General features: G+C 32.7%; 1 protein-coding gene across 6 annotated transcripts in view; it reads left to right on the top strand.

Annotated features, from left to right (window-relative positions):
• Positions 1–26,464, top strand: part of CCDC178 (coiled-coil domain containing 178) — a 434,788-nt gene that overhangs the window by 106,701 nt on the left and 301,623 nt on the right. For all 6 annotated transcript variants that reach the window (XM_060613562.3, XM_060613563.3, XM_060613559.3 and 3 more), the window contains 3 exons: positions 4,710–4,863; positions 22,109–22,204; positions 22,357–22,493. In XM_060613562.3, coding sequence (XP_060469545.3) covers positions 4,710–4,863; positions 22,109–22,204; positions 22,357–22,493 — 387 coding nt within the window. The remainder of the gene's footprint in view (positions 1–4,709; positions 4,864–22,108; positions 22,205–22,356; positions 22,494–26,464) is intronic.

The following is a 26,464-nucleotide window of genomic DNA, read 5'->3' as shown; positions in this document are numbered from 1 at the left end:
TCTGTGCATAAATGACTATTTAAAACAAAATCTCCAGGGGTGCCTGTGTGGCTCAGTCACTTGAGCATCCTACCTCAGCTTAGGTCATGATCTCATGGTTTGTGAGATCAAGCTCCATGTCAGGCTCTGTGCTGACAGCTCAGAACCTGGAGCCTGCTTCGGATTCTGTGTCTGCCTCTCTCTCCCCGCTCCCCCATGCACCCTCTGTCTATCTTTCTCTCAAAATGAAACATTAAAAAAAATGTTTTTTAAACAAAATCTCCAGCATAGGATCTCCAGGATAGTATTAAAAACAACTTATGTAGCCTTGCATTAATTATAAATAACATCCAAGTATTTCAACTTGCACTTATTTGATTTCTAATAAAATGGAATATTTTGAATTATATGTTGACTATATTTTGCATTTTAGTAATTGGAATTTTTTTTTTTATGTTTCTGATATATTTGTGTTGTATGATATTCTTCTAATTCCTCTTGTTGGCTGTAAATTCTTTATGGTTTAGTGTGACATAATACAATTTTTATTTGTTCAGAGTGGTTAATGATTTAGAAAGGAAAATTCATATTCATCATGGAGATGGAATCAATTAAATATAATCAAAATGAAAAACAAAATTTTAAACAGTTATATTGTCATAGACTCTGGGTCTGGAGTTTTGTCTTGTCCAGCAAAAGAGCAGAACACAGGATTAAAATGCGAGAGAGGCTAATGTCCCAGAGGAGACAGGAGGACTGAGTAAGGGTCCTTGCTCTGCTTTTATTAGGATCAGAAGGCTTACTAGCTTGATTGAAGTGTCTCTTGATAGAGACAATGAAACTGTGAACGATAACTCACAGGCATGGGGGAAAAGGGGTTTTGAAGACTGGCGGTGTTAGGGGGTTGGGTCAATACAAACAGAATTCTGGCACTGAGCTGAAAGTTGTTTACAGCAGACATGAGGCCCCACCTCTGTTTACCTAAACTTGTCTAGGGGTAAGGAAGACTAAGCACATTACCTGAGGGTCAACAAGGCACCTTTCTCTTGCTAATTAGTTCCCCTCTAGGCAACTTTACTGTGCTGTGGTCTCAAGTCCTGTTTTCCTGTATACCTGGTTTGGTCCTTCCTTCCTGTGTAAACAGTTTTCTGCTCTTGTACTAAGTTGGGGGGCATTTCCACCCTGAATACCTAATCTTGTTTACCTCATCTTGGATGTTTCATCCTGAGATTTCCTATTCCTATACCTTGTCCCGTACTGGAGGCCTTTGCCCCGTTTACCTAGTCTTATTTACCTAATTTGTATGTTTTCATCCCATGGCTTTCTAACTCTTTATGCCTTGTTAACCCATCAGTGCAAATTCAGGTAATTCCTAAGCTTATTCCCCACATTATATGATCTAGATAACATCCATTTATTAAGATGTTTATATTTCTTCACATTCAATGTCTATTTCAACACGTGCTTAAATATTGTCTATTTTTACTAAACAAATAACTTTTGTGGTTCATCTGGTTTGTTATATCTTTGTTTTCATTCAGTTACATTTCTGATTTTCATGTTGATTTCTTCTGAAATCCATAGGTTATTAAAAACATGTATATTAAAATTTTTCATGATGTATTTCTAATTTATAAGTATTTTTTATTATCGCTTTTCAGCAGAATTGTGTTTTAGCCAGGTAAAATAGTTTCAACCTATTGAAAATTATTGAGTCTTCATTTCTGGCTCAGTGACTTGGGTTGTTATTTACTTATTTATTTATTTATTTGGTAGATATTCCTTATGTGCTTTACTTATTGAATGTACTGTCCATTACTGTTTCATTAGGTTAAGTTTACTACTTTTTCTTTTATTGAGAAAAGTGTGGTAAAATCACCTACTATGATGGTGTATCTCCACACATTTCTATGTTTTTTAATACCATCAGTTTTTTTCTTTGTATAGCTTGAGGCTCTCTCAGGTTTCATACAAGTTCAAAGCTATTGTATCTTTCTGGGAGATGATGAACCTTATTCATCATTGTGAATTGATTCCTGGAATACTTTTTGCCTTAAACTCAAGTAAGATATCAACATAGCCTGATCAGTTTTGTTTTTTGATATTTATCTAGAAGATATTTTCATTTTTAAATTTCAATATTTTTGAGTCTTTATACTTTATGCACATCTCTTGTAAACATTATCTAGATAGATGTTCTTGTCAGTTGCAAACATTTTTAATGGTGGACCATTAAATGTATTCACAAATCACTAATACAGTTGGACTTAAAACACTGTGTATTTGCCCCATATGTTTTTTTCTTATTCTTTTTTTGCTTTCTTTCACATTAGTTTTTTTTTTTTTTTCTTTTTTTAGTTTGGTGATTACAATTTTATTCCTGTGTTTTTGTTTTTTTGTTTTTTGTTTTTTTTTTGTAGGAAATCCTATTAATTACTACATGCACACTTAGATTATCAGACTCCAAAGACATTGTTAACATTCTAGATAAGAAAAGGAGTTAGGGAAATTTTTACTGTGGTTAATCACATTGCCACTGAATTAAATATTTGTAACTGTTACTATGGGATATTTCATTTTTATAATCCATGAGAATATTTTTATTGTTTTAAACAATCAAGGTTTTTGGATTTACCCTCATAATAACTTATTTCTTTGTTCTTCTTTCCTTCATAGACTTTTTCATCATAGACTCTATCAGGAAGTACTTTACAGTTGGAGTAGATCCTTGGTTATACTCTTAAGTGAGATTCTGCTGATTCCAAATTTTCTGAGATTTTATTTGAAGGATATTTTCTATTTTCATAGATTTCTTGATTATTTATTGACTCTTAATGTATTAAATATATTATTCTATAAACTAATTTTAATTTTTGCTGTTAAAAAGCATATTGGCCTTTTGACTGAATGCTTTGAAACCATTCCATATTTTTTCCATTGCCTGTTTTTAAGATCATCTCTTGATTTTCAAAGTTTGTTAGTTTGATTTCATTAAGATACATTTGGTGTGGATCAATGTTTATTCTGTTGGGATTTGTTAGTCTTCTAGTCTTACTGAACATGTGTATTATAATTATCATTTCCTCTGGGCATTTTCAGTCATGATCTCTTCAAACAATGCTTTGGTCTCATTTTCTGTTTCTTTTAGGACTCAAACGCATGTTAGTTTTTCTTACTGTATCTTCCATGCCTCTTGATCATTTTTTCACATTTTCTACATTTTCAAACCTTCTAAAGAGTTTATTCTATATATTATAGAAGAATATATATAATAGAAGAATATTATAGAAGAATATTATAGAAGAATATATATAATATTATAATATTATATATTATCCATATATTTCTCTTATATTCTGGTTCTAATGTGAAAGCCATAAATATCACCTCACCAGCCTCCCAACTATGAAAAATGTAAATTGCCAAAGAGCTCTATGGTTGATTAGCAGCTTCCGACATGACTTTCAGGGACATCTTCCGTTTGATATTTTCTTCTAAAATCACCTCCTCTTGCATGTGGGGTAGATCCAGTGAGTGCCTTCTAATAAAAGAGTAAAGCAAAAGTCATGGAATATCATTTATGATTAGGTTGTAAAAACTGTGACTTTTGTCCTGCTAGGACTATTTCGTCCTCAATTGTTTATTTTCTCTGATGAATTTAGCTGCCATGTTTTGAGGTGCTCTATAGAGAAGCCTACATAGCAAGGAAACAGTCTAGGCCTCAGTCCAATGACCCTTGAGAGTCAACCTGCTAACAACCAGGAGTGTGATAACAAGGAGTCTTTTACTTATTTTGTTCTACTTGATCTATCATTTTCTGACAGAAATATTTTAAAATCTTATGCTAGTCAGTTTATTTTTATAATGCTGTCAGTGCTTTCTTTATGTATTTCTAGGATGTATTAAGTGCATATGAGTTTTTAGCTTTTCTATCTTCATAGTGGATTTGCATATATATGTATTTCTGCATATATGCATGATTTATTTAATTTAATATTTCACTTTTTAAAATATATTTTTACTTGATACTGATATTCTGAAAGATTCCTCCTTAGAATTTCATTGGCAGATCTCATTTTATTTAGGTATTTAGAATATTTCTGTCATGTTTTAGTTTAGGTTGATTCTTCCTGGTCACCTATAACTGATTTCTGTGCTTTTATGTAAATCTGATCGTTATTTTCTTAATACATGTTGCAAACCCCTTTATTTATTTGTTGGTTTGTTTGTTTACTTTTGTGAGGTTTGGCTAGCTTTCTGCTGATGTAGAAAAGTCTTAGCTGAGATAGCTGGGGAACAGATAAAACAGTAAACTGGGTCTTTAATGATGTGTGGTCTTTTCACTTCTACATCTTCTCATCATTTTTTTCCCTCTTTTTTTTTTTTTCTAACCTTCCCATAGCTTTGCTACCCAGCTTCTGAATCAAAAGTTTTTAGGTCTATCATCTGAAATCAAATCGAAAGATGATTATTTTAAATAATTTAGAAATTGCTTTTCTCTAAGGTTTTTACATTGGAAACATAAATATACCTGGTGAATTTTTCTCACCACTTTTCTCACTTCTTGATCCTAAGTGTCACTTTTCAGAAGTTGCTTTGGGATGGGAGTCATTTTAGGAATAGGTAAATTCCATTGACTTACATTGTTAAGTCAAAAACTAGTTTACATACAATTTTAAACATGATTTTCCTTTTATTGTAGGTAAAATCATCTGTGTTTTTTCTCCTAGGAGAGAGATAGATAAACTGAATTCTCTACATAGTCACTACGATACAGCAATAGAAAATGTTAATGTTAGTATCGAGGAGAATGAAGAGGTAGTGACTGAAGTATTGAGGGAAACAAAGACATCAAGAAATGAATTATCTGCTTTATCAAAAATGGTGAGTTTTCATTTTTGAAAATAAAAATATACTGATTTTAGTTTTGAGCTATAGTTGTTGAAACTTATGGTGAGTAATTAAATAGCAGTTAGCCATTTTTTTGTTTATATTCATTTTCTTTTTTTTTGTTTTAATTTTAATATTTATTTTTGAGAGAAAGAGACACAGAGTACAAGTGGGGAAGGGGCAGAGAGAGAGAGAAAGAGGGAGACACAGAATCTGAAGCAGGCTCCAGGCTGTGAGCCGTCAGCACAGAGCCTGACATAGGGCTTAACTCATGAACTGTGAGATCATGACCTGAGCCAAGTCGGACGCTTAACCAACCGACTGAGCCACCCAGGCACCCCTATATTTGTTTTCTATTAGTACATAAAAAATTACCAGAATTTTAGCAGCTTGAAACAACACCCATTTATTATCTTAGAGTTTCTCTGGATCAAGTCTCAGCTGGTTCCTGTGCTTGAGGTCTTCTAACAGTGGAATCGAGGTTATCAGCAGCCCTATGTTTCTTTTTGGAGACCCTAGAATGAATCTGCTGTCAGGGTCTTTTCAGTTTTGGCAAGACTCTGTTTGTGCTTTTAGAACTGAGGTCACTGTTTCTTTGGTGGCTGTCAGACTGGGATTATTCTCAGCATTTATTTATATATTTATTTATTTATTTATTTTTGTGTATTTATTTAGTTAGTTAACATACAGTGCAGCATTGATTTCAGGTGATTTATCACTTACAGCACCCAGTGCTCATCACAAATCAGGCTGCCTGCATCCCAGGCTGGTGCTTCCCTTCATCTTTTTTTTAATGTTTATTTATTTATTTTGAAAGAGAGAGAGGCACATGCACATGCCAGAGTGGGGGAGGGGCAGACAGGAAGAGAGAGAGAATCCCAAGCAGCTTCCGCAATTCAGCACAGAGCCCAACACAGGGCTTGATCTCACGAATTGTGGGATTGTGACCTGAGCTGAAATCAAGAATTATACTCTCAACCGACTGAGCCACACAGGCATCCTGTTCCCTTCATCTTTAAATCAGGAATGGGGGATTGAGTCCTCTCAGACATAGTGTTACTCTGACTCTCCCTTATGACTCGTTTGCCTGCCTTCCTGTTCTTCTACATCTCATTCACTATAGTAAAAGAAAATAGTAGTAAAGGGAAATGATGAAATGTAAAACATATAATAGTATAGTACAAGGCAATAATATACACATTCTGTACCAGTTGGCATTCCTACTTAGTGTTAAAACTACATGTTTTTTTTTTAATTGCCTCTTTCTATTATAATATATTTCTATTATAATATTATAGTGTATTTCTTTCTATATACTCTTTTTTTTTTTTTTTTTTTTTTTTTTTTTCCAACATTTATTTATTTTGGGACAGAAAGAGACAGAGCATGAACGGGGGAGGGGCAGAGAGAGAGGGAGACACAGAATCGGAAACAGGCTCCAGGCTCTGAGCCATCAGCCCAGAGCCTGACGCGGGGCTCGAACTCACGGACTGCAAGATCGTGACCTGGCTGAAGTCGGACGCCCAACCGACTGCGCCACCCAGGCGCCCCTCTATATACTCTTTAATTGTGTCTCATTAAACTTTTTAAATTAATCCATAATTAAGAGTGAGACTAGGCATGTTTTAATGGCTTTTTGGAGATCATTTGTATTTCCTTTTTTGTGTTAAAAGCTGCTTATGATTTTTCCTCATCTGTTGAGTGATTATATTTTGACTGATTTATAAGAATTTGTTGTATATTATTGATACTACATATTTTAAAGTTATATATATTAAAAATATTTTTATCCAGTCTTTCCTTTCTTTATGGTATCTTCTGATGAACAGAAACTTCAATTTTAATGTAGTGAAAGTTATAAATATTTTCCTATGACCTTTGTGCTTTTCTGAATTTAAGATTTTTTTCTAATTTGAAATAAAAATATTCTCGGGTATTTTATTCTAAGTGTTTTGAAATTTTGCTTTTCACCTTTATGTGATGCTTTCAGATTAAATTATGTTTAAAATCTTCAAAACTGATATTATTTCTCCTGTCTCTGATTTATAAGTTTGGAAGTAATAAACTATCTAGAATTTTAGGAATGCACATTTCACTTACCACATCTGAAGCATAATCAATATGAAATTCATATATGGGTATGGTATGAAACTGAGTTTCCAATTACATTTTCTTTCTTAAAGAGAAGTCAGGTTGTTGCAATATAATTTATTATATTTGTGTGTTACTATTCAGAAAGTGCCATCTCTGTCATATGAGAGGCTTCCATATTTGTGTGGATCTGTTTTTCCATTCTCTTTTTAATTTGTTTGGTACTTAACCATCTTTACCTCAATACCTCATGTCTACATACTAAACTTCTATAATGGGTTTTGATTATTATGGTGAATCAGTCTTAGGTTTATGAGTTTTAGGCTGTTTTGACCTTTGCACCATAATATAAATTTCAGTGTTATCTTACTCATTTTCTTCAGAAGTTTTATTGGAATTATGATTGGAATCCTATTCGTTTATAGATTATATAATGGAAAAATGAAATTTTTATGATGGGGATACCTAAACATAAACATGATCTATCTGTCCATTTATTTGGGTAGTTTTTCTAAATTGAAACTTAACCAGTTTCCTTGGAACTTTGTGGAAGGCAAACTCTGAAAATCAGCCTGAGATTAGTCTTGGACAAATTAACCCTTACATCACCACTGAATTTTAAAATTATTTTTTAAAAATTCAGTTTTAGGGGCATCTGGGTGGCTCAGTCAGTTAAGCGTCTGACTCTGGCTCAGATTATGATCTCACGGTTTGTGAGTTCAATCCCTGCATTGGGGCTCTGTGTTGACAGCTCAGAGCCTGGAGCCTGCTTCAGATTCTGTCTCCATCTCTCTGTCATTCCCCCTACCCCATACTCTTGCTCTCTCTCAAATATAAATAAACATTAAAAAAAATAAATATTTAATGTAATTATGATTTGTTTCTAAATTCTATAGTCTGTATGTTAGGTAGTACTTAAAATTTGTGGAGGCTTAATTTTTGTCCTACTACATGAGTTATTTGCATAAGTATTTTTGGGGGGGAAAACCTTGTCTCTGATTGTGGGATACAGTTCTAAATAGGTTCATTTTGTAAACTGATAATTCTGTTATTCAAATCTTTTATATTTCTGATTTTCAAAAAAATTTTTATGTTTATTTATTATTGAGAGACAGAGACAGAGTGTGAGTGGGGAAGGGGCAGAGAGAGGAGACACAGAATCTGAAGCAGGCTCCAAGCTTTGAGTGGTCAGCACAGAGCCCGACGCGGGGCTCAAACTCACAGACTGTGAGATCATGACCTGAGACGAAGTCAGACGCTTAACTGACTGAGCTACCCAGGTGCCCCATTTCTGATTTATTTTCTGACTGAAAATATTTATTTACTGAAAGCTATATTAAAATATTTCAGTATAGTAATAGATTTCTTATTTTTCTGTTTTTCTGTCATTTTTGTTTTCTATAATTTGTAGCCAGGTGGTTAGATGACACTAAATCTAGAATGTTTAGAATTGAGTTTTGCTTTTGATATATTTTATATTTACATTTTAACCTATAAATTGTTAGAATTTTTGAAACACATACTTCACTTACTGATTATGATGCGTAATGAACATCTTTAATTAACTTCTTCCTGAGCAGTTTGAGGAGCTTATGACATTTCTTGATTTATAGTTTATTTTCAAGCATGTTATGTCTGTCTTACTTAATAATCCCTGTATTTAGTTTTATTAATTTGCACAATAAATGTTTTATTTTATTTTTTTCCCAGGTTAACATTTCACACACAGCTCTCATTTATCAGACATTCCTAATTGCATTATTTTTTCTTGTTACTAAAGTGTATGTTTTACTAGCTTTTTTAGTGAGCTAGATTTGATATTTTCAAAATTTTGTTTCCCGGAAGATGTCTTTATTTTGTTCTCATTCATGCAGTGTAGGGGATGTGCGCCTGAATTAGTATGGGCACAATTTACACCACTACATAGGCAATATAGAAGAATCCAGAAATAGGCAAAAACACTGGGCCAAAGTGCCAGAAGGGATAACATGGGATCAGTGAATTGGAAGAAACTGATCCTAGACAGATGGTAAAACAAGTATGTCTTCAGTTTGCCCTTGTTTGTCTCTGGAGCTTCTCTCTAGCTACCCTTTCCCTCTAACTCTGTTCTCTAGCTCCCTGGAAAAACTCAGGAGGACAGAATATGCCAGGTGCTTTCTTTCTTCTATCTTCTCATAAATACAGTTCCTTCTGATTATAAAGTCAGCATTCAGCTCACTCAGTCTCTCAGTCCTACCATTGCCTGGCTGAGTCCTCTCGTTTTATACTTCAGCTTGGGAGGGGGAAAATCCTTGGCCAAACGGTCTCTTCACTTTCTTCTATCTGCTTTGAATTCTAATTGCACTCACTCTATATTTACCTCCATACCAGTACTTACAACACTATTGAAGTCAGTGATTACCTGTCTACTTCTTTGTAGACTATAAGGTTTTTAAGGATAGGAGACACGTTGTGATTTCTGTTTTCTCTGTGTAACATGTACAGTGTCTCTCCAATATTAGGTACTCAAAAAATGCTATATATTAGGCATTCAAGAAAAGGCATTTCATGATTTTTGAATGAGTAAGTTAACCAGTGAATAAATGAAAGAGAAGAAAGAGGGAAGGAAAGAGGGAAAAGGAGGGAGGATCAGAGGAAGGAAGAAGGGAAGGAAGGAATGAAGGAAGAATAAATGGGGAGAAAGAAACAAACACTTCACCTTGTGAGCCTAGAAAGAACTTCTTGAGGTATGGAGTGTATAGTGTATACATTCAAATAATCCACGGAGCTTTAAAATAATGCATGTAAGCATGTAACTTTCTTACATATAATTTCTTTCCAGGGACTACTATAAGCATCAGAGAAGTATAGCACAACCAATAAAAAATTTTAAAACATTAAATAGTATTGTCAAGTAGCTATGACCTCAGTTTTCTAATCATGCTAAAATTCATCATCTTTAAGAATATCACTGTTAATAAAATATTTTCAAAATGGAAAATTTATTCACTAAGCCTACAAACAATCAGTTTTTTTACTTCTTTGATCATCTTTAAAATGGCAAGTGTGGCCCTTCATAGCTAAATGTTATTCTTGATAAGATATTATGAACGTATTTTATAAAGTTAGTAATATATTTCAATTATAGAAATCATTTGGGGATTATCATACTTTCTGGGGAAGATGAGAACATGATGAAGTTTAGATATATTAATTTTTTCCTACATTTTGCTCATTATAAAAACCTTTAAGCTAGGTTTTCAATGAGCGCATGTTAAACACTCAATTAAAAGCAATGATGTGCATCACTTCCATGCATTATTTTTTGGTATGCAATTGAAACTTCTAGTTCAAGAGAAAAGTAAAAGATTTGTGCTGCCTAATTGCACATACAACCTAACTGATTTTTTAAAATTTCAAGGCATATCATGCTTCCAATTTAGTCTCTACCTCATTATCATACACTTTTCTCTAATTTGTGTTGTCACTGTATCTATGAAAACACATTTTCCCTTCTCATTTCTATGAAAAAGGGCTTTTGTAAGCCAGAAAACATCTTGAAATTGGTTAAGTACTTTGAAAAATATTGTCAAGATTGAATTCTTTTTAGATGTAAAAGTACAGATTTTCTGTAAATTCTTTTCTCATGTTTTCTTTGAAGTCTATTTCTCCCATAATTCAGATTTTTTTGGAACACAATTTCATTATCTGCAACTCTTAGTGTTTTGTGTTATTAAAGAAACAGCCGTATACATTTCATTTTATCCAGTCATTTCATTAGATAATAAAAAAATGACTTTTACAGATTTAGAGATCCTCTGTGATTTTCTGTTTTACTGAACACAGGTACACAAATGTTTTTTATAAATTAGTTTGCAGATAAAGGTTGTAAATAAGTGAATTTCTTTTGTATATACGCTTACGTTTTCATTTTTGGATGTTGCTTTTGTTAGTAGAAATTTATTACTTATTACTACCTTATTGGTCTATATACTGTATAGTATAAATACAAATACCAGAAAACATCCAGCAAATTATGCGTTCTGTTTCATATTTTTACCTTAAAATCTTTTGAATTAAGCAATTTATTTCTTAAAAATAGATAAGCCAATAATTATTACTATCGGTTTACAAATGGGAAACCAGTCTAAAGAGGCAGAGTAAAGTTTCTCATGCACACAAAGCTGTTAAGTAGTAGGGCCAAACTCCAATGTGATTTTTTGACATTGTTTCATTATAGAATATTCAATATAATAATATGTATAACATGTGACAATATATGTAAAAGTATATATTGCTAATTTTCATAAGACTCAAATCTCTTATTATGTATATATTTTATTGTGTGGCATATTTATACAATATTTTAAATACCTATGAAATTGACTATTTCATTTTTCATTTTAAAGAAGTACTTAATGTTATGTAAGTATTGATTTCAGTATATGCTCATTATCATGTTAAAGATTTAAAAAACGTACTCAGGTTATAAAAATTATTTCCAGGAATAGATATTGCTTTGTGAGCAATCTGTGAATATTTTAAAGAGTTTCTCAGTTGACCTATTGAAATGATGTATTATATTAATATTAAACCTTTTTTAAATTCTTGAGATGACTCTGCTTGGTTATGGTTTATTGTTCCTTTAATTTACTGCTGAGTTTGATTTGCAAGTATTTTATTTAAGATTTTGCATCCATATTCATAAGTTAGTCTGTATTCCAGTGTTCTTAATTTGTGCCATATTTGATAGATTTTCTTATCAGGATTATGCTAGCTTTAAAAAATGAATTGTGAAGCTTTCTTCCTTTCTTACTATCTAAAGAATTAATATAGATTTAAATAACTTTTTCTTGTAAGTTTGATAAAGCACAATAGTGAAACTATAACTGATGTTTTTACATTTTTTAATTGTTCAAATTGTTCTTTTATTTGTCATGGACAGTTGCTTTATATCATCACATGATTGGTCTTATCAGGCTATATATGTCTTCTTTAGGTTAGTTTATAATTTTTAATGGCCCTAGAAATAATCCAAGTGGATGAAGATTTTGAAATTATTATCATAATATGATATAGAATGCTCTCTTGTACTTTTGTTTATCTCTTATTTCTAATTCATTGTACATGTCCATTGTACATGGACAATTCATTTCTAATATCTCTTATTTCTAATTCATCTCTTATTTCTAATTCTAATATCTCTTATTTCTAATATCTCTTATTTCTAATTCATTGTACATGTCCATTGTACATGGACTTTAAAAAATAGGGGGTGGGCCTTAGACTGAATAATTCTACACTTCCAACTTCTGAAATGTTAATGTGTGCTTTTATAGTTACGATTTATTTTCTTCTTATTTCTTTAGGCTTATTTGTCCCTTTTTACTTATTACATCCTTGTTTTGAATGCTTAATGTTTTGTTTTTAAATCTTTCTCCAAGAGCTACAGTTGCATCTTGTTACACTTTAAAGCAAACCTTCTTGAAAGGATTTTCTGTATTCACTGTCTCCGATTTCTCTCCTTGCATTCCCACTTAAGATAATTTCCAGTCAGGCTTTCACCACCACACTACACTGAAATTGCTAGTGAGGTATCCTGTTTTTTTTCTTACAACCTTCATGAAATCTGGTAGGATTCATTATACAAACTATTATCTAAAATTATTTTAAGGCCCTTTTTGAATGGCACAAATACTTAATGTGCATACCTCAAAGTTTAGAATATACTTTAGAATATGTGAGTTTAGAATACTGTGAGTAGAAGAAAATATTGATCTATGACTTCACCATCCAGATGAGGTCACTGTTCATATTTTGTGCATAAACAGGCTTTGTGCTATTTTTAAAAACTACATTATCATATGCATATAATAATTGGTAACATGTTTCTCCTTATATAGAAACGTATTCAAATCATCTTTTATTTTACAATGTAACTTTAATGATTGAGAATTTCTTAGACTTTTATTATTGGGTGCTTACGATGTTTTCAATTAAAAAAATATTTTTTTTACATTTATTTATTTTTGAGAGACAGCACAAGTGGGGTAGGGGCAGAGAGAGAATGAAACACAGAATCCGAAGCAGGCTCCAGGCTCTGAGCTGTCAGAACAGAGCCCGAAGTGGTGCTCAAACTCACAAACTGTGAGATCATGACCTAAGTCAAAGTCGGATGCTTAACTGACTGAGCCAGGCGCCCCAGGATGTTTTTAGTTTTTAAGTATTATAATCAAAGCTATGATAAGTATCTCTAAAACTTAAATATTAACATAACTACTCATTTTAACAAAATAATATTGTGATGGAAAAATAACAAAAGTTGAATAATGGTATAAGAAGTTAAAGCAAGATTCATATGCCTTCTTTTCTCAGAGGGCTTGAATGGTTTGCCTGCCTTTTTACATTTTCCAAAATTAGCTCACTTTTTAAACAATATTTCCATTAGTTGAATTTCTTGGCTTTCATATCATTCATTAATCCTGTAGTTACTGTTACTGTCCACAGGAACTTGTATGGCAGCTATTCACAATTTAAGATCTGGGTTTGTACTATTTTTACTTTTTACCTGATAAGTAAAACTTTTTACTTTTTACTTTGTTAAAACTTTAAATGTTATTGATATTACATATTGTTTCTTTAAATCTAAAAGAATTTTTGAGCATCACTTTAAACATAAACCACCTCTCAGAGCAGTACACATTCTATGATACTTTTGCTGGGTTCAGGAGAGAAGAGAAGAAAGTACTTTATACCCAGTATGCTTGTAGTTAGGCAGGATTAATCATTGTCCTGGACAATCTGCATTTTGTTTTACTTAGCTGTGTATATAGTGTATATAAAGGATAAAGGAGTCCTAATTTACAACACCTAATCTTTCTAGATGTTGAAAAGGTTGCCAGTGTATGAAAAAGTAGTTAGTAAACAAATACATCATATGCACTTTGTGTTTAAATTCATAGGAAAGACTGTTCTCAAAAAACAACTAGAGGAAGTAAAATTGTTAAAATCCCCTTTAAGCATTACAGGTGCTCATACTTTTTACTAGGTTGATAGAGGGGAGGAAGGGCTCTAGGCCAGAATGTCCCTTCAACGTTACTATGTATATAGTGGGCAAAGGGTCTAGTGTTCTAGATGTTTAGAAGTGCACAACATGTTCAAAGTAGAGAGTTAAAGCCACACCCTTTAAGTATTCTGTTAATTCGTACGAATGGTTGTATTTGGGGAATGGGATTGTTAAACTTGTTGTTTTGGAGAGAGTGTGCTGACTGTTCACTGGGTAGCATGGGGATGGGGCGGGGGCGGGGCGGGGGGGGAGCAGGGAAGGAGGTGAGGAGAGCAGGGTTCTGTGCCCATGAGTCTTTACACGAGTTCAGATTGTCTAACCATTGTTCTGTGTGTGCATTTTAGTTAATATTGCTGTGTATTAAAGGATCAACAAATCCTAATGCCCAAAGTCTACTAAAAGTATAGGCAGTAAAATAATCCCTTTTTAAATGTCCTTTTGTTAGTTTTTAGGAAGGACTGTTCTGGAAGTGTCTGTTAATCCACCTCTTGGAGCTAGATGTAGTCCTCTACTTAGTCATTGAAATGGCAGAGGGGACAGAGGAGGGAAGGGAAGGACTTTTAGCTAGTATTTCCATATCTAGAAGACAGTTTTAGGTTATAACCATAGGTCTGTATGTGTGTTTTTGTCAAGTATCTGTGTTTATTGTGGCCAAGTTTCATTATTTTGTAACATCTAGGCTTTTTGGATATCCTTAGGTGCCATGTATGATAAAATGTACAGTTAGTGAATTAGCCAGTTTATTAAGTTTGTTGTTTTTGTTGTTGTTGTTGTTGTTGTTATAATTGAAGGGAGGAAGCATCTTGAACATGTAATTGTTGTCTCTGAGAAATGTACATCAGGACTTATTAGGCTGGCAGCAGAGGGGCAGAAGGAACTATAGAGGGAGAGGTGTATGTGGATGTGTTCATATTTGCATTTTAATGATAACAGTTAATGTGTGCATCTCTTTTGGCAAGATTATGGAAATGCATTGTGATTCAATGGAAATGTACTTCCTTGCTAATATTTGAATGGTATACATTGGATAATGAATTCTTTTAGAAGCATTATGCTTTGTGTATTCTGTTACTTTATGCCTAATTTTTTAATTGAACATTAAGGGAATGTAGTATTTTATTTTTTTGGAATGCAATATTTTAATTGTAATGTTGCCAATATTGTTATGTAGAAGCCTGTTATCATTTTTGTCTTTTAGGAAATTTTTGTTGCTAAGAAAGACAGGATTACATTTTTTTTTCTTCCGATTGAGTTGGTGTAGTGTATTTCTGGTTATAAAAATACTCAAAGTTTCGGGACTTTGAAATGGTAAATATTCATGGTGTGTAAAAAAGCATGATATATAACTGTATGATTTTAATTACATTAAAGGGGTGGGGGCAGTGTGGTTAGAGAGAATCTCAAGCAGATTGCACACTGTTGGTGCAGAGCCTGATGTGGGGCTTGATCCCACGAACCATGAGATCATGACCTGAGCCTAAATCAGAGTCACACACTTATTGGAGCCACCACGTGCTCATAAATAACTATAAAACTATTTATTATAGTTTTATATTGTTTATTTTGGATTTTCCAAACGTGCTATTGTTTCAATTGCAAATGGAGGTATTATTAGTACTTCACTGTTTTTATGTCTTTTAGTTGTTTCTCTTATCTGATTACTTTGGGTAATACATCAAAGTACAATGTTAAATGGTAGTAGAGATCATTGGCATATTTGCTCTGTTCTTCTCTTGATGGGATTGGTGTTAGTTTTTTCCCTTAAATGAGAGTCTGACTTTAGGATTCAGTGTGCATTTCATTTATCTAGTTAAGAAAATATCACTTTCAATTTATTGAGTATTTTTTTAAATTGGTAATGGGTGTTGAATTTTGTCTGTAGTCATTTTTGCATCTAGGGAGATGCTCCTGTAATATTTTCTCTTGTATCTATAACAATAGTGATTTATATTGATGGGTTTCCTAATGTTGAACCTTAAATTATTGTAATAAATCTTATTTGGTTGTAGTGCCTTCCATCCTTTCTTAAGCACATTCCAGTTTTCTTTTTTGCCCTCACCATTCAACCAAAATATCTCTGATTTAGGTCAACATTGATTTCCATGTTGCTAAATCTAATCACTTTTTCTTTGTCCTTATTTTCATTATATGTAGCACTTAACCAAGTTGATTATACCCTTATCTCTGGAAAATTTTTTTCTTGGCATCTAACACACACTGCTCTTATTTCTTCTTACTCTTCTGGAAGATTTTTTTCAGTTTTTCTTCACTTGTTTCTCTATATTTCCCTAAATTGCACAAACATCTGAGAACACCATATCTGCCAACTCAGGCTCCACTTAGATGCCTAGTTGGTATCTCAAGCTGACCTATTCCAAAACAGAACCTAAGATATCCACTCTCTCTATAAACCTGCAGTCTTCCCTATTCCAGTTTATGACATTCAATCCTTCTCATTTTTTAGACCAAGGCAGTTGAAAACTGCTTTGGAATTATGTATTAATTTATGTTGGAAATTGCTAGGCCAAAAAACCCATATGTTCAGTTTTAGTAGATAATGCCAAAATATTTTTCCAAGATAGCTATGATATACATTTTTCTCTCAGACCATCATGTATGAGCGTTCCGGCCTCAGATTAACACCATCATCTAATATTGTCTTTTATTTATTTTTAATTACAATTCTTTAGGAAGATATATCCCACTGTGGTTTTAAATTTTCTTTTCTCTCATGATTGATAAGATTGAGAACTTTTAAAGCACTTTATTTAGAATGTTGTTTTAGAGATTGTCACACAAAGTCAGAATCAGACTCAGATTTCCTCTCCATATTCCAGTTGTGACCTGCACATTACACCCTTCTGAGCTTCAGTCTTCTCACTTGAACAACGAGATGTGTGTTAATTTAATATCCTAACAATCTGCAAAAGAGGGATTTAGGGGTTAATGCATTGATTAAAAGGAATATATATAAAGGATGTCATATTCATTTAGAAAAACATTTTATGGGGTGCCTGGGTGGCTCAGTTGGTTAAGCATCTGACTTCAGCTCAGGTCATGATCTTGTGGTTCGTGGGTTAGAGCCTTGTGTTGGGTTCTGTGCTGACAGCTCAGAGCCTGGAGCCTGCTTTGGATTCTGTGTCTCCCTCTCTCTCTGTGCCTCCCCCGCTCACACTCTGTCTCTCTCTCTCAAAAATAAACAAACATTAAAAAAATTTAAAAAAAATTTAAAAAAAGAAAAACATTTTATTCTTAATATGATTTTAATATTTAAAATATTTATTGATATTTTATATTAAAATTTAATCTTTCATTCAATATGTATATGTCTAAAACATTATGAATTATGAATTTCTTATATTACAAACTAATTACTTAAAATGTTGTATATATCCTCTTTTCAGTGATGGAGTTATCAAACTGTTTTCCCACCTCAGTGTTTTCATTATTTTTATTCACAACTATCCTCAGTAATTTCCATTCTATTAATGACTCACTCAATTTATAAAACAGTGAAATGGTGTAGACTAAGTGCTGTCTTTCTGAGGTTAAATTTCTCCTTAGTGTTATTAAGTAACGTGTTCACTGAGGCTAATGGTACAAATAAAAAGACACAAAGATTTAGCTATTTATATTAACACCTATTTTCTCCCCATTGTATTTCCTGATGTCACATGAAATACCCTATGTTACCAACACAGTGTGTTACCTTGCACATATTTTTCTGTGCTTCTATAAGGATATGATTGTATATATGTATGATTTGCTATTTTATTTTTAATCACAAAAGGGTCTTCTCTATGTACGCATTTAGTAAAGTTACTCTTTTACTTATAAATACGTTGTCATTGCTCAAGGTTATTAGATATAAGCCTAATGTACTTTTTTAGTGGTACAGATCTTTCCCACTGTAAATTGCCATCCTATCAGTCAGAGTACAGTGCAGAAAACAGAAATCCCTCTGTTTTAGGCAGAAAGGGGTTTAGAGATTTCAACAAGTTTGCAAAACTGGCAGAGAGAACTGTAGGCTGGGCTTCCAGGAGTGTTTCCCCAGTTGACCAGTAGTATAGGCACTATGACATCCGAGGCTGCCTCTGGACCTGTGTTGGGCGTATGCCTGCTCCTTGGATCAGAAGGCTGGGGATATGGGAGCTGTAGCCACTGCTTCCGCTGCCACAGGGCCTCGGTACCCACAGCTGGTAGACAGACACTCAACTCTACAACATTCAGCTATACACATCTCTATGTGTATAGTCACATCTCTATGGCCTTATTTGCCAATAGAGAGAAAACAAAACAAAACAAACAAAACAAAAGCAACCAATAATCAGGAAGATGCCTTTTACCTCAGTTCTACTTTCCATAATATGCCTGACTGTTATCTCCTATTGGTTGAAACTAATGTGCATCCTGAACACTTTCACAAATAAAAATAGAAACTGCCTGCCTTCCTTCCTGCCTGCCTCCCTTCCTGCCTGCCTCCCTGGCTTCCTTTCTGTTCTTTTTCTTTCCTGGGCTCTGATGCACAAGAAAACACTTTAGAAGGAAGTTGCAAAGGAGGTTCACTGAGCCATTAATTACCCTTTATTCACGTCAGATAACTTAGTCAATTACTTATCTTTTGAATAAATTCAGAATGAATACAGTTATTAACCACTACTAACAATATTAAAATTAATAACTTTATATCTGTTGTTTTTATGTCCTGGTTCTTTGTATGTGATAGAATCTCAAAAGTTGGATTGTTGTGTCAGAACTAACTGTATTTTTCAAGACAGATATTACTGAAATATGTTCCAAAAAGTTTTGTTTGTATATTTGTACATATGTATGAGTATATGAGCAATACAGATGTCTGATTTCTCACTTTACTCAACACTGTAGGTATTTTAAAATTATACCAACTTAATTGTTGGGTAAAGAAGTGTTGGATTAATTTTCATTTTCCTTCCTGGTAGTGAAGTAAATTCATTTCATTTCTTTTTTTAGCCATTCAGCCATTCAGATTTCCTCTTTTTTTTTTTTTTTTTTTTTTTTGCTTGCAAAGATTACTATTCATGACATCCTACATGATTTTAGATATTCCCATGATGAAAATTTTCAAAGTTATGTTTATTATCGTTTGTATTAGGAAAGCAATTAGCACACAACAATATATGTGATTGCCTGGGTTTTATTGCTTAGGGCAGGGCTAAAGTAATTGTACTTCTTAAACATCGCAGATTTTAAGAATTATACGTATAGTACTTAAGGTGTGTTCATGAATGTTTTATAACTTCATTTCCTAAGCCTTCCAACAAACACCTGTCAGTCACATGGCAGTACAGATTATTAAGGCACTGAATTCTCATGTTTATTTTTTATTCTTTTTATTGGAAAACACATGGGAGAATCTACTTCTAAAGATTTACAATTGTTTGGTATATGAAATATGTATAATTTTAGGTATCAGAGCTACCATGTCTGATCTGGAAAGTACATTGGAAACTGGTTTGGGGTCTGTTTATGATTTTTGTACTTATGTAGACTCAGTCCTAGAAAAATGGTTACAAATAAAGATATTTACGTGTAGACATAAAGACGCTAGTGAAGAACACTAGTGAAGACACAGTTACATGTCTTTAGATAGATGTGAAGACCAAATAAAAGTATTTCCTAAAAATCCCTTACTAATGTTGCAAAAGTACAGGCAGCAAAGAAAGATTAGTGTGGGATGAACTTGCATTTTATTAGAATTCTGGATTTTATGAACAAGTGAAGAAAACAAATCTTTATTATGTGTTCTAAGATTAGTCACAATGGGCACAATTATTAAACAATCCACAGTTGTCATGTTGAAGTGCAAAAAGTATTTTATAAAGCCCATCAAAATTTTAAAATAGAAGGATACTCCAGTGTGTGTGCAGACTGACACAGAATGAAAATGCTGAGACTCTACAATTATGTTTTTAGCATTACAATTAACTTCACAGTCCAGATCTGCTGAAGCAGTTAGCAAGACATTTATCAAGCCTGTTACCAAAGAAATGGTGACAGGGAGATTCAGGGATATAGCTAACAAAATGATTCATTAAATGCCCTTGTCAAACAACAGTCCATCTCTTAGAGAAGATAACCAAATATATAAAGAAGTAATTATTATCTAGTATAAAAGTTGTTATAATTCACTGCAAAGCGATGAATTCATTTACACTGGGAATTCTTTGCTAATGTGTACAAATAAAGAAAATTTAAACTTATTGACACTTCTTGAGAAACAGCAGTAAGTCCTGGAATCCATGCTTTTGATTAAGCACATCTGATGCTAATGCCATAGCCAGATAAAAGAAAATAATTCATTACACATATTCAAACAATTGCCAAGACAGGCAAATCTACCCACTGTTATATTCATAGGGAAGCCATTGCAAAACGATGTGGGCATTTTAAGAGAAGTGCTTCACCACCAAATACTATGTGCTGTCAGATTTGTAAATGGATGATCAACCATTATTTAATATGTGCTTTTTAAAAAAACTCGTTCCCTATTTAGAAAAAGAGGTTCAGGTGTTCCTCAGTAAAAACCTTGGGCTTCTAGATGACTTTTATGATAAAGCTCCATTAAAAATTAGGATATTTTACAAAGGATATTTTTAATTTCACTCAAAAACCTAAAATGCCAAAAACCTAAAATGCAAATCTAATAGGTGTTCCACATTGAAGAAAATAAATCCAGCAAAACTGAAGCCACAGAGTATACCTTTTAATCATGTCAAGGAGGATGTGTTTCATTGAGTGATTTGGTTACAACTTTATCTGAGGAATACATTCAAAATATATTGCACTATCTAAAAAGCTTGACTAATAGTCTTCTTCAGAATTACTTCCCAAACCATGGTAGTAATGAGTGAATAAGAAAGCTTGTACATCACTTAGTAATTGGACAGTTTCTGAAGAACAATTCTGGAAGATATTTCAAAGGAATTCTTGAAACTAGAAGTTATTAAAAAAAAACCCCATTTTTATTTGGGTTAGAAATACACTGTCCAGTCTACTGGGAAATTTATCTACACTATCAGTGTACTGGTTAGAAATACACTGTCCAGTTACTTGGGAAATTTATTAAATATACAGGTAAATCATAATTCATTGAAATTCTCATCTTAAAGTTACAACATCAATCCAAATATTTCTTTAATTACTGATCATAATTCTAAGAGAAATATATTTAGTATTATTTTGGTAAATTGAATACATTTAATACTACTTTTATTTTTATATTGTTTGTTTCCTAAATTGTTTTTGTTTTCAAAGTTGCTTTCCTTTATGGCATATAATACTGGATTTGTAACTTATAATAACAGTTTTCTTTTTGAAAAAATTATTTAAATAAACATGTGAATTGCCTTAAGAAAATTATTAAATGCATACTAGTACAAATAGTATGGTGTTTAGTATGAATAAAATAAAAAAGTGTTCTGAAATGGTTTGGGAAACAATGTCCTGTTGAATTATTTCCTTTGTCATTAATGTTTAGATCTGTTGCCTCTTAAATATGTTTTCTAAAATTGTATAATTCAATGATTTTTAGTATATTGGCAAGTTGATGCAACTATAATTTTAAGATAACTCATAATATATTCTATTAAACCTTTGCATGGCTTCTTTTCACGTGGATCTTGATTGAAACTCTTAAATAAGCATTGTTGTTCTTTATATTTGTGTAGTTTTTCCTTGTACTAGTTTAAAATTTTTCAAAACTAGATAGTGAATTTATCACGGCTATCGTCTGGAGTATGGACCATATTTATGTTGTTTTTTTTTCCTTTAAGTTGTTAATGTGATGAATTATGATTTGAATTTTCTAATATTTATCAACTTATAACTAAAATATAATCTGTTTTTCATGGTTAATTATTTGAGCACTGTTAAATTGATTTGCTACATTATATTCAGAATCTTGTATCAATTTTTATAAATGGCAACCACTTATGGTGTTATTTTATACTATTTAATCAATATTTATTAAGTGATGGTACCGACACAATTTGAAATATATTTCTTAATTTACAAAAAAATGGAGGAAGCTTCATAATTCATTTTTTTCTGTATATTTTTTCTTAGCTAGACAATTTGAAAAAAAATTATGATCAACTAGCCTGGAAGAGAAAAGGTTATGAAAAGGAATATCTGGAAGGATTCAATAATTATTATGCAACAGTAAGTTGACCTTTTTCTACTTCCCCCTAGAGCTCTGTTCTCTGTTCCCAAATATTAACTCCTGCAACTAAAAGTAATGACATTATTACACATTTTTTTTCTTTTTGAGATACATAACATGTATAAATGATTCTCTTATTCTTATCTTAAAGAAACAAACATGGGATATTGAGCTTTCTAATGTTGCAAAAGACCTTTCAGATATTTCAGTTGCATATACTCATTCGGCAGAAGAAAACAGAAAGCTTGGAATTGATATTGAAACCATGGCAGGTCTTATCAATAGCAGGTAATTTTGCAAATATAATTTTTATTTTGATATAATATATTAAATATGTTAAATATAATGTATCTCCTCATTTTACATGGATACATCTCTGGGGTGGTTTGGTGGTGTTTGTGTTTATCATCAGCTTAAATGTTGTTTATTTCTATTCTAAATGTTGCTCTTTAAAGCAGTCTGAATCCCTTTAGAGATATCAAGTAGTGAGAAAATGATCTTACAAGGAGTTTTTGCTCACTCATATCATCTCCTTTTGACATGTCCTCTTACACTCAAAGACACTTTAAACTTACAGTATGTTTAATCAAGCTCCTGCTATCCTTCAGTCAACCCTCAATTCTTCCCAGCAACTACTAGTTTTCTTAGCTCAGAAACCTACAGGTTTTCTTGCTTTCTGTTTCTATTTCAACCCTCATATTCAACATATTAAGAAGAAATGTTTCACACACTAAATATCTTTTTATCTGTTACACTGCTCGATCAGCACCCTGGAACAAGCTATCATCATGTCTAGCAAGAGCTTATAGTGACTTCCAAAGCTAGTTTACCTGCAGTCATTATGCTTCCTTTCTAATCCATTATCTACACTGTGGTGGGTTCATTCTTTTTTCTGTTTTTTGTTTTTTTGTCTTTTTTGACATAAGTATGATCAGTTCCTCTCCACACCTGCATTAATTTTAACAGGAATGAAGGGAAAATCCCCTCCTTAACATCTCCGACAAGGTCCCTGAATAGGCAGACATACCTGCCTCTGTTGTCTCATATCACATTTGGTTCAAATACTATAGCCTTGCTTCATCTTCTCCTATTTGCCACGTGTTTGCCAGCCCATATGGCATTTGTGTGCTATTTCCTTTTCCTATAGTATTTTTCCCATTCCTTTTACCCAGCAAATTACTCTTTATCCTTAAGACAGTTTTGGAGTGAGTTCTGAGAAGCTTTTTCATTGATTGTTAAATCAATGAAATCCAAGTTAAATCCAATTCATATATTATGTGTATATATGGCACACATACTTTTCTCCTTCAGATCTCTTGCCATATTTGCAATTTTTATGTGCACATATTTGACTCTTGTTCATCTCCCTCAAAAAACGTGATCTGTGAGGGCAGACATAGGCCATGTCTGTATTCTCTTCATCACTGAATCTGCATCATCAAGCATGGTACATGACATACTGTGCTATCCAAAGTTAATCATTGAAGGGAAAGAAGGAACAAAGAAGGGAAAGGGGTAATGATGATATTTGATGATTGTATAGGAAGTTGTTAAAATTTCTTAGTGATCGTTTTGTCTTTGGAAATGCTAGAATGAAACTATAAGATTTATCTATGTGTTGAAAAGAATTTTTAAAAGACAGCAAAAGGAACATTGTTTTCCAAAAGATAACTTAAAATTGTACTTGTTAATGTTACTGCATTTTATTAAGAGAGCCATAGGAGAAAAAATAAAAATTCTGAAGCTAATGAGAAGACCCCTCTGGAAGAAAGGAAGTGTGAGAGTTAGCATTTATGAGATTATCTTGCCAACAAGCGTCCATCTCATCTTAGTGGTATACAAGTAGAAAGGTTTATTTCTCACTTGCATTGCAACTTAGCTGTGTCTGCGTTTCACGTTATTTCTACTTCTTAGATTCAGGGTGAAGAATCAGATCCTGCTAGGGCACATTGTTCTGGTAAGCACAGATTCATTAGTGAGATCACTTGATGACCCTTACAGCTTCCACAGGAAGATGATAAGTGTTTCTTTTGCTCACACTCCATTGAACAAAGCAAGTCATATGGCCAAGCCTGATGTCAACAGGGTGGGAAGTCTAATCCTCTTAAAAAGAGAGACAGTACATAATTGAGAATAGTGATACAGTCTATCACATGTAGTGGAAATGTAGCCTTGGTTATTGTAAAGGATTTCCAGTGTATACATTGTGCTTGTCCAGTTAATATTTTAGATATCACTTAATTACTTAAATTTTCTTTCAGATTTTCACTTGAAATTAAAAAAAATAAATGATGATTTTAACAGCAGATTAGTCAACAAAGAATTAGCGAAAGATTAGTGAAATCAAAGAAATTAAGAGGTAGTCAGGTAAGAGTCAGGTCTACCACATGTTTAAGTGATGTTCCAAAAGACGAGAAGATAAAAAAAGGACAGAGATAATATTTGAGGAGATAATATCAGCTCATATATGGCAAACATTTCTTACATTCGTGTTTCACTGGTGAATCTCTCACTCTTAATAGTCGATAGGTAGGTAGGTAGCTAGCAAGGTAGATAGGTAAGTAGGTAGATAGATAGATGCAAAAATAATTATTCATTTCGAAACTTTATTTGCTGTCACAAACTATGAGTCTGGAGTTCTGTCTTGTCCAGTAAGAGAGCGGACACAGAATTGAATACGAGAGAGGCTAATGTAATGGGAGGAGACAAGGGCCTGAACAGGGGTTTCATAAGTCAAACCCAAATAAAGGGTTTGACTTTATTGAGCTCACAAGGTATTTCCCACGTGGTGAACGTGAAGAAAACAAGATCTTACACACTTGGCAAAAGTGAAGAAAACAATCAGATAGTAATCATTAACTTGTGTGTGTAAGAAGCAAAGGATCTGGGGGGGACAAGTGGAGTTTTCGATCCAAATAAAATAGTATATTGGCATCAGATGGAAAGTAATTTCCATGATATAACAAGTGATATAATAAGTTATTCGTGATCCATTACAATATCTTGCTACCTAACCTCAGGCGCTTTTGCCCGGTGGCGGCTGTCGTCCCTAAGCTTTCTAACCCATTTATGTAAGTAGAACCTATTTCCCCACAGTTTGTTTTACTTCCAAATCTTCTAAGTAATTTTATAATTCCCTGTTTGATATAGATATTTACAGCTTATCTTTTGCTTTTTCAACATAGTGTGAATAGTTAGTTATTATTTTATCTAAATCTAATAATTTAAATATCTGTAGTCTTTGTCATTTATTTTTGCATCTTATTCTCCTAACTCATGCTTTTGCTATCTTTTTCCCTTGTGCTCTTGGCTATTTTTATTGTGTGTTTTCCACTTTCTTCTGGAAACTATTTGTGGAAAATCTTTGAGTCCTAAGATAAAATTGAGTTAACCATTTGCAACCTTATATTTATGAGAGGGATTCTTTTTTTCAATTTTGCCCTTGTATATGCCCAAGACTTTTTTCATTTCCCAAACCATGATATTCAAATAATTTTTACAGATATTCAAATAATGTATTTGAGGTTTGTATAACAATGTAACAAGAATTCTATTATATTATGTTGGGAATAAAAGGACATACAATTAGTGTCATTATGGATGAAAAAACTCAGTAATATATTAGTAGTTATTTTCTCTATTTACTGAAATGATTTTAGGTTTTCAATCTGTTTTTGCACTTTTTTGTATTTTCTTTTCTAAAAAATACACATTATAACAATAGTGCAAAAAGATCATACAAGATTCTTTCATTTTGAAAGCACTAGAAGTTTTGGTAAAATGGAGCTTTGGATATCTGTAAAAACTCTATTATATGGGTGTGTCATGATTTTTTCATAATTACTCTAATATTTACTTTTAGGTTGTTTTTATTTTCATGACGTAAACATTGTGGCAATTATTTTTCAGATATCTAAGCTTTTTAAAATTCCAAGTAGATTTCTGGAAGTAGATTAGCTATAATGCTTTTAAATTCCTAATACCTTTAAAAAAATAAATTTCTAATACCTTTCTAAACCTACTTTCCAGAAAGACTATGTCATTTATTGAAGCTGAGCAGTACATAAGCTTGTTCTGTGATGTACTTGTGCTAACATTGAGCGCTGTGTTTTCTCCAACTTGATAAGTGAAAAAATACATCCTCAATGTTGTTTCAAACTCCCATTTCTTTGGTTACTAATGAGGTGGAATATTTATATATCCTCTATTGAATTCTGCTTTTTCTAGAGAATTCTTGTGTGCTTCCAAGGAAGAAATAA

This window comes from Panthera onca, chromosome D3, assembly GCF_046562875.1.
Source record: "Panthera onca isolate mPanOnc1 chromosome D3, mPanOnc1 haplotype 2, whole genome shotgun sequence".
Classification (NCBI taxonomy): domain Eukaryota; kingdom Metazoa; phylum Chordata; class Mammalia; order Carnivora; family Felidae; genus Panthera; species Panthera onca.
The sequence above is the reverse complement of the archived record's forward strand: the minus strand, read 5'-3'. Positions and strand labels throughout refer to the sequence as shown.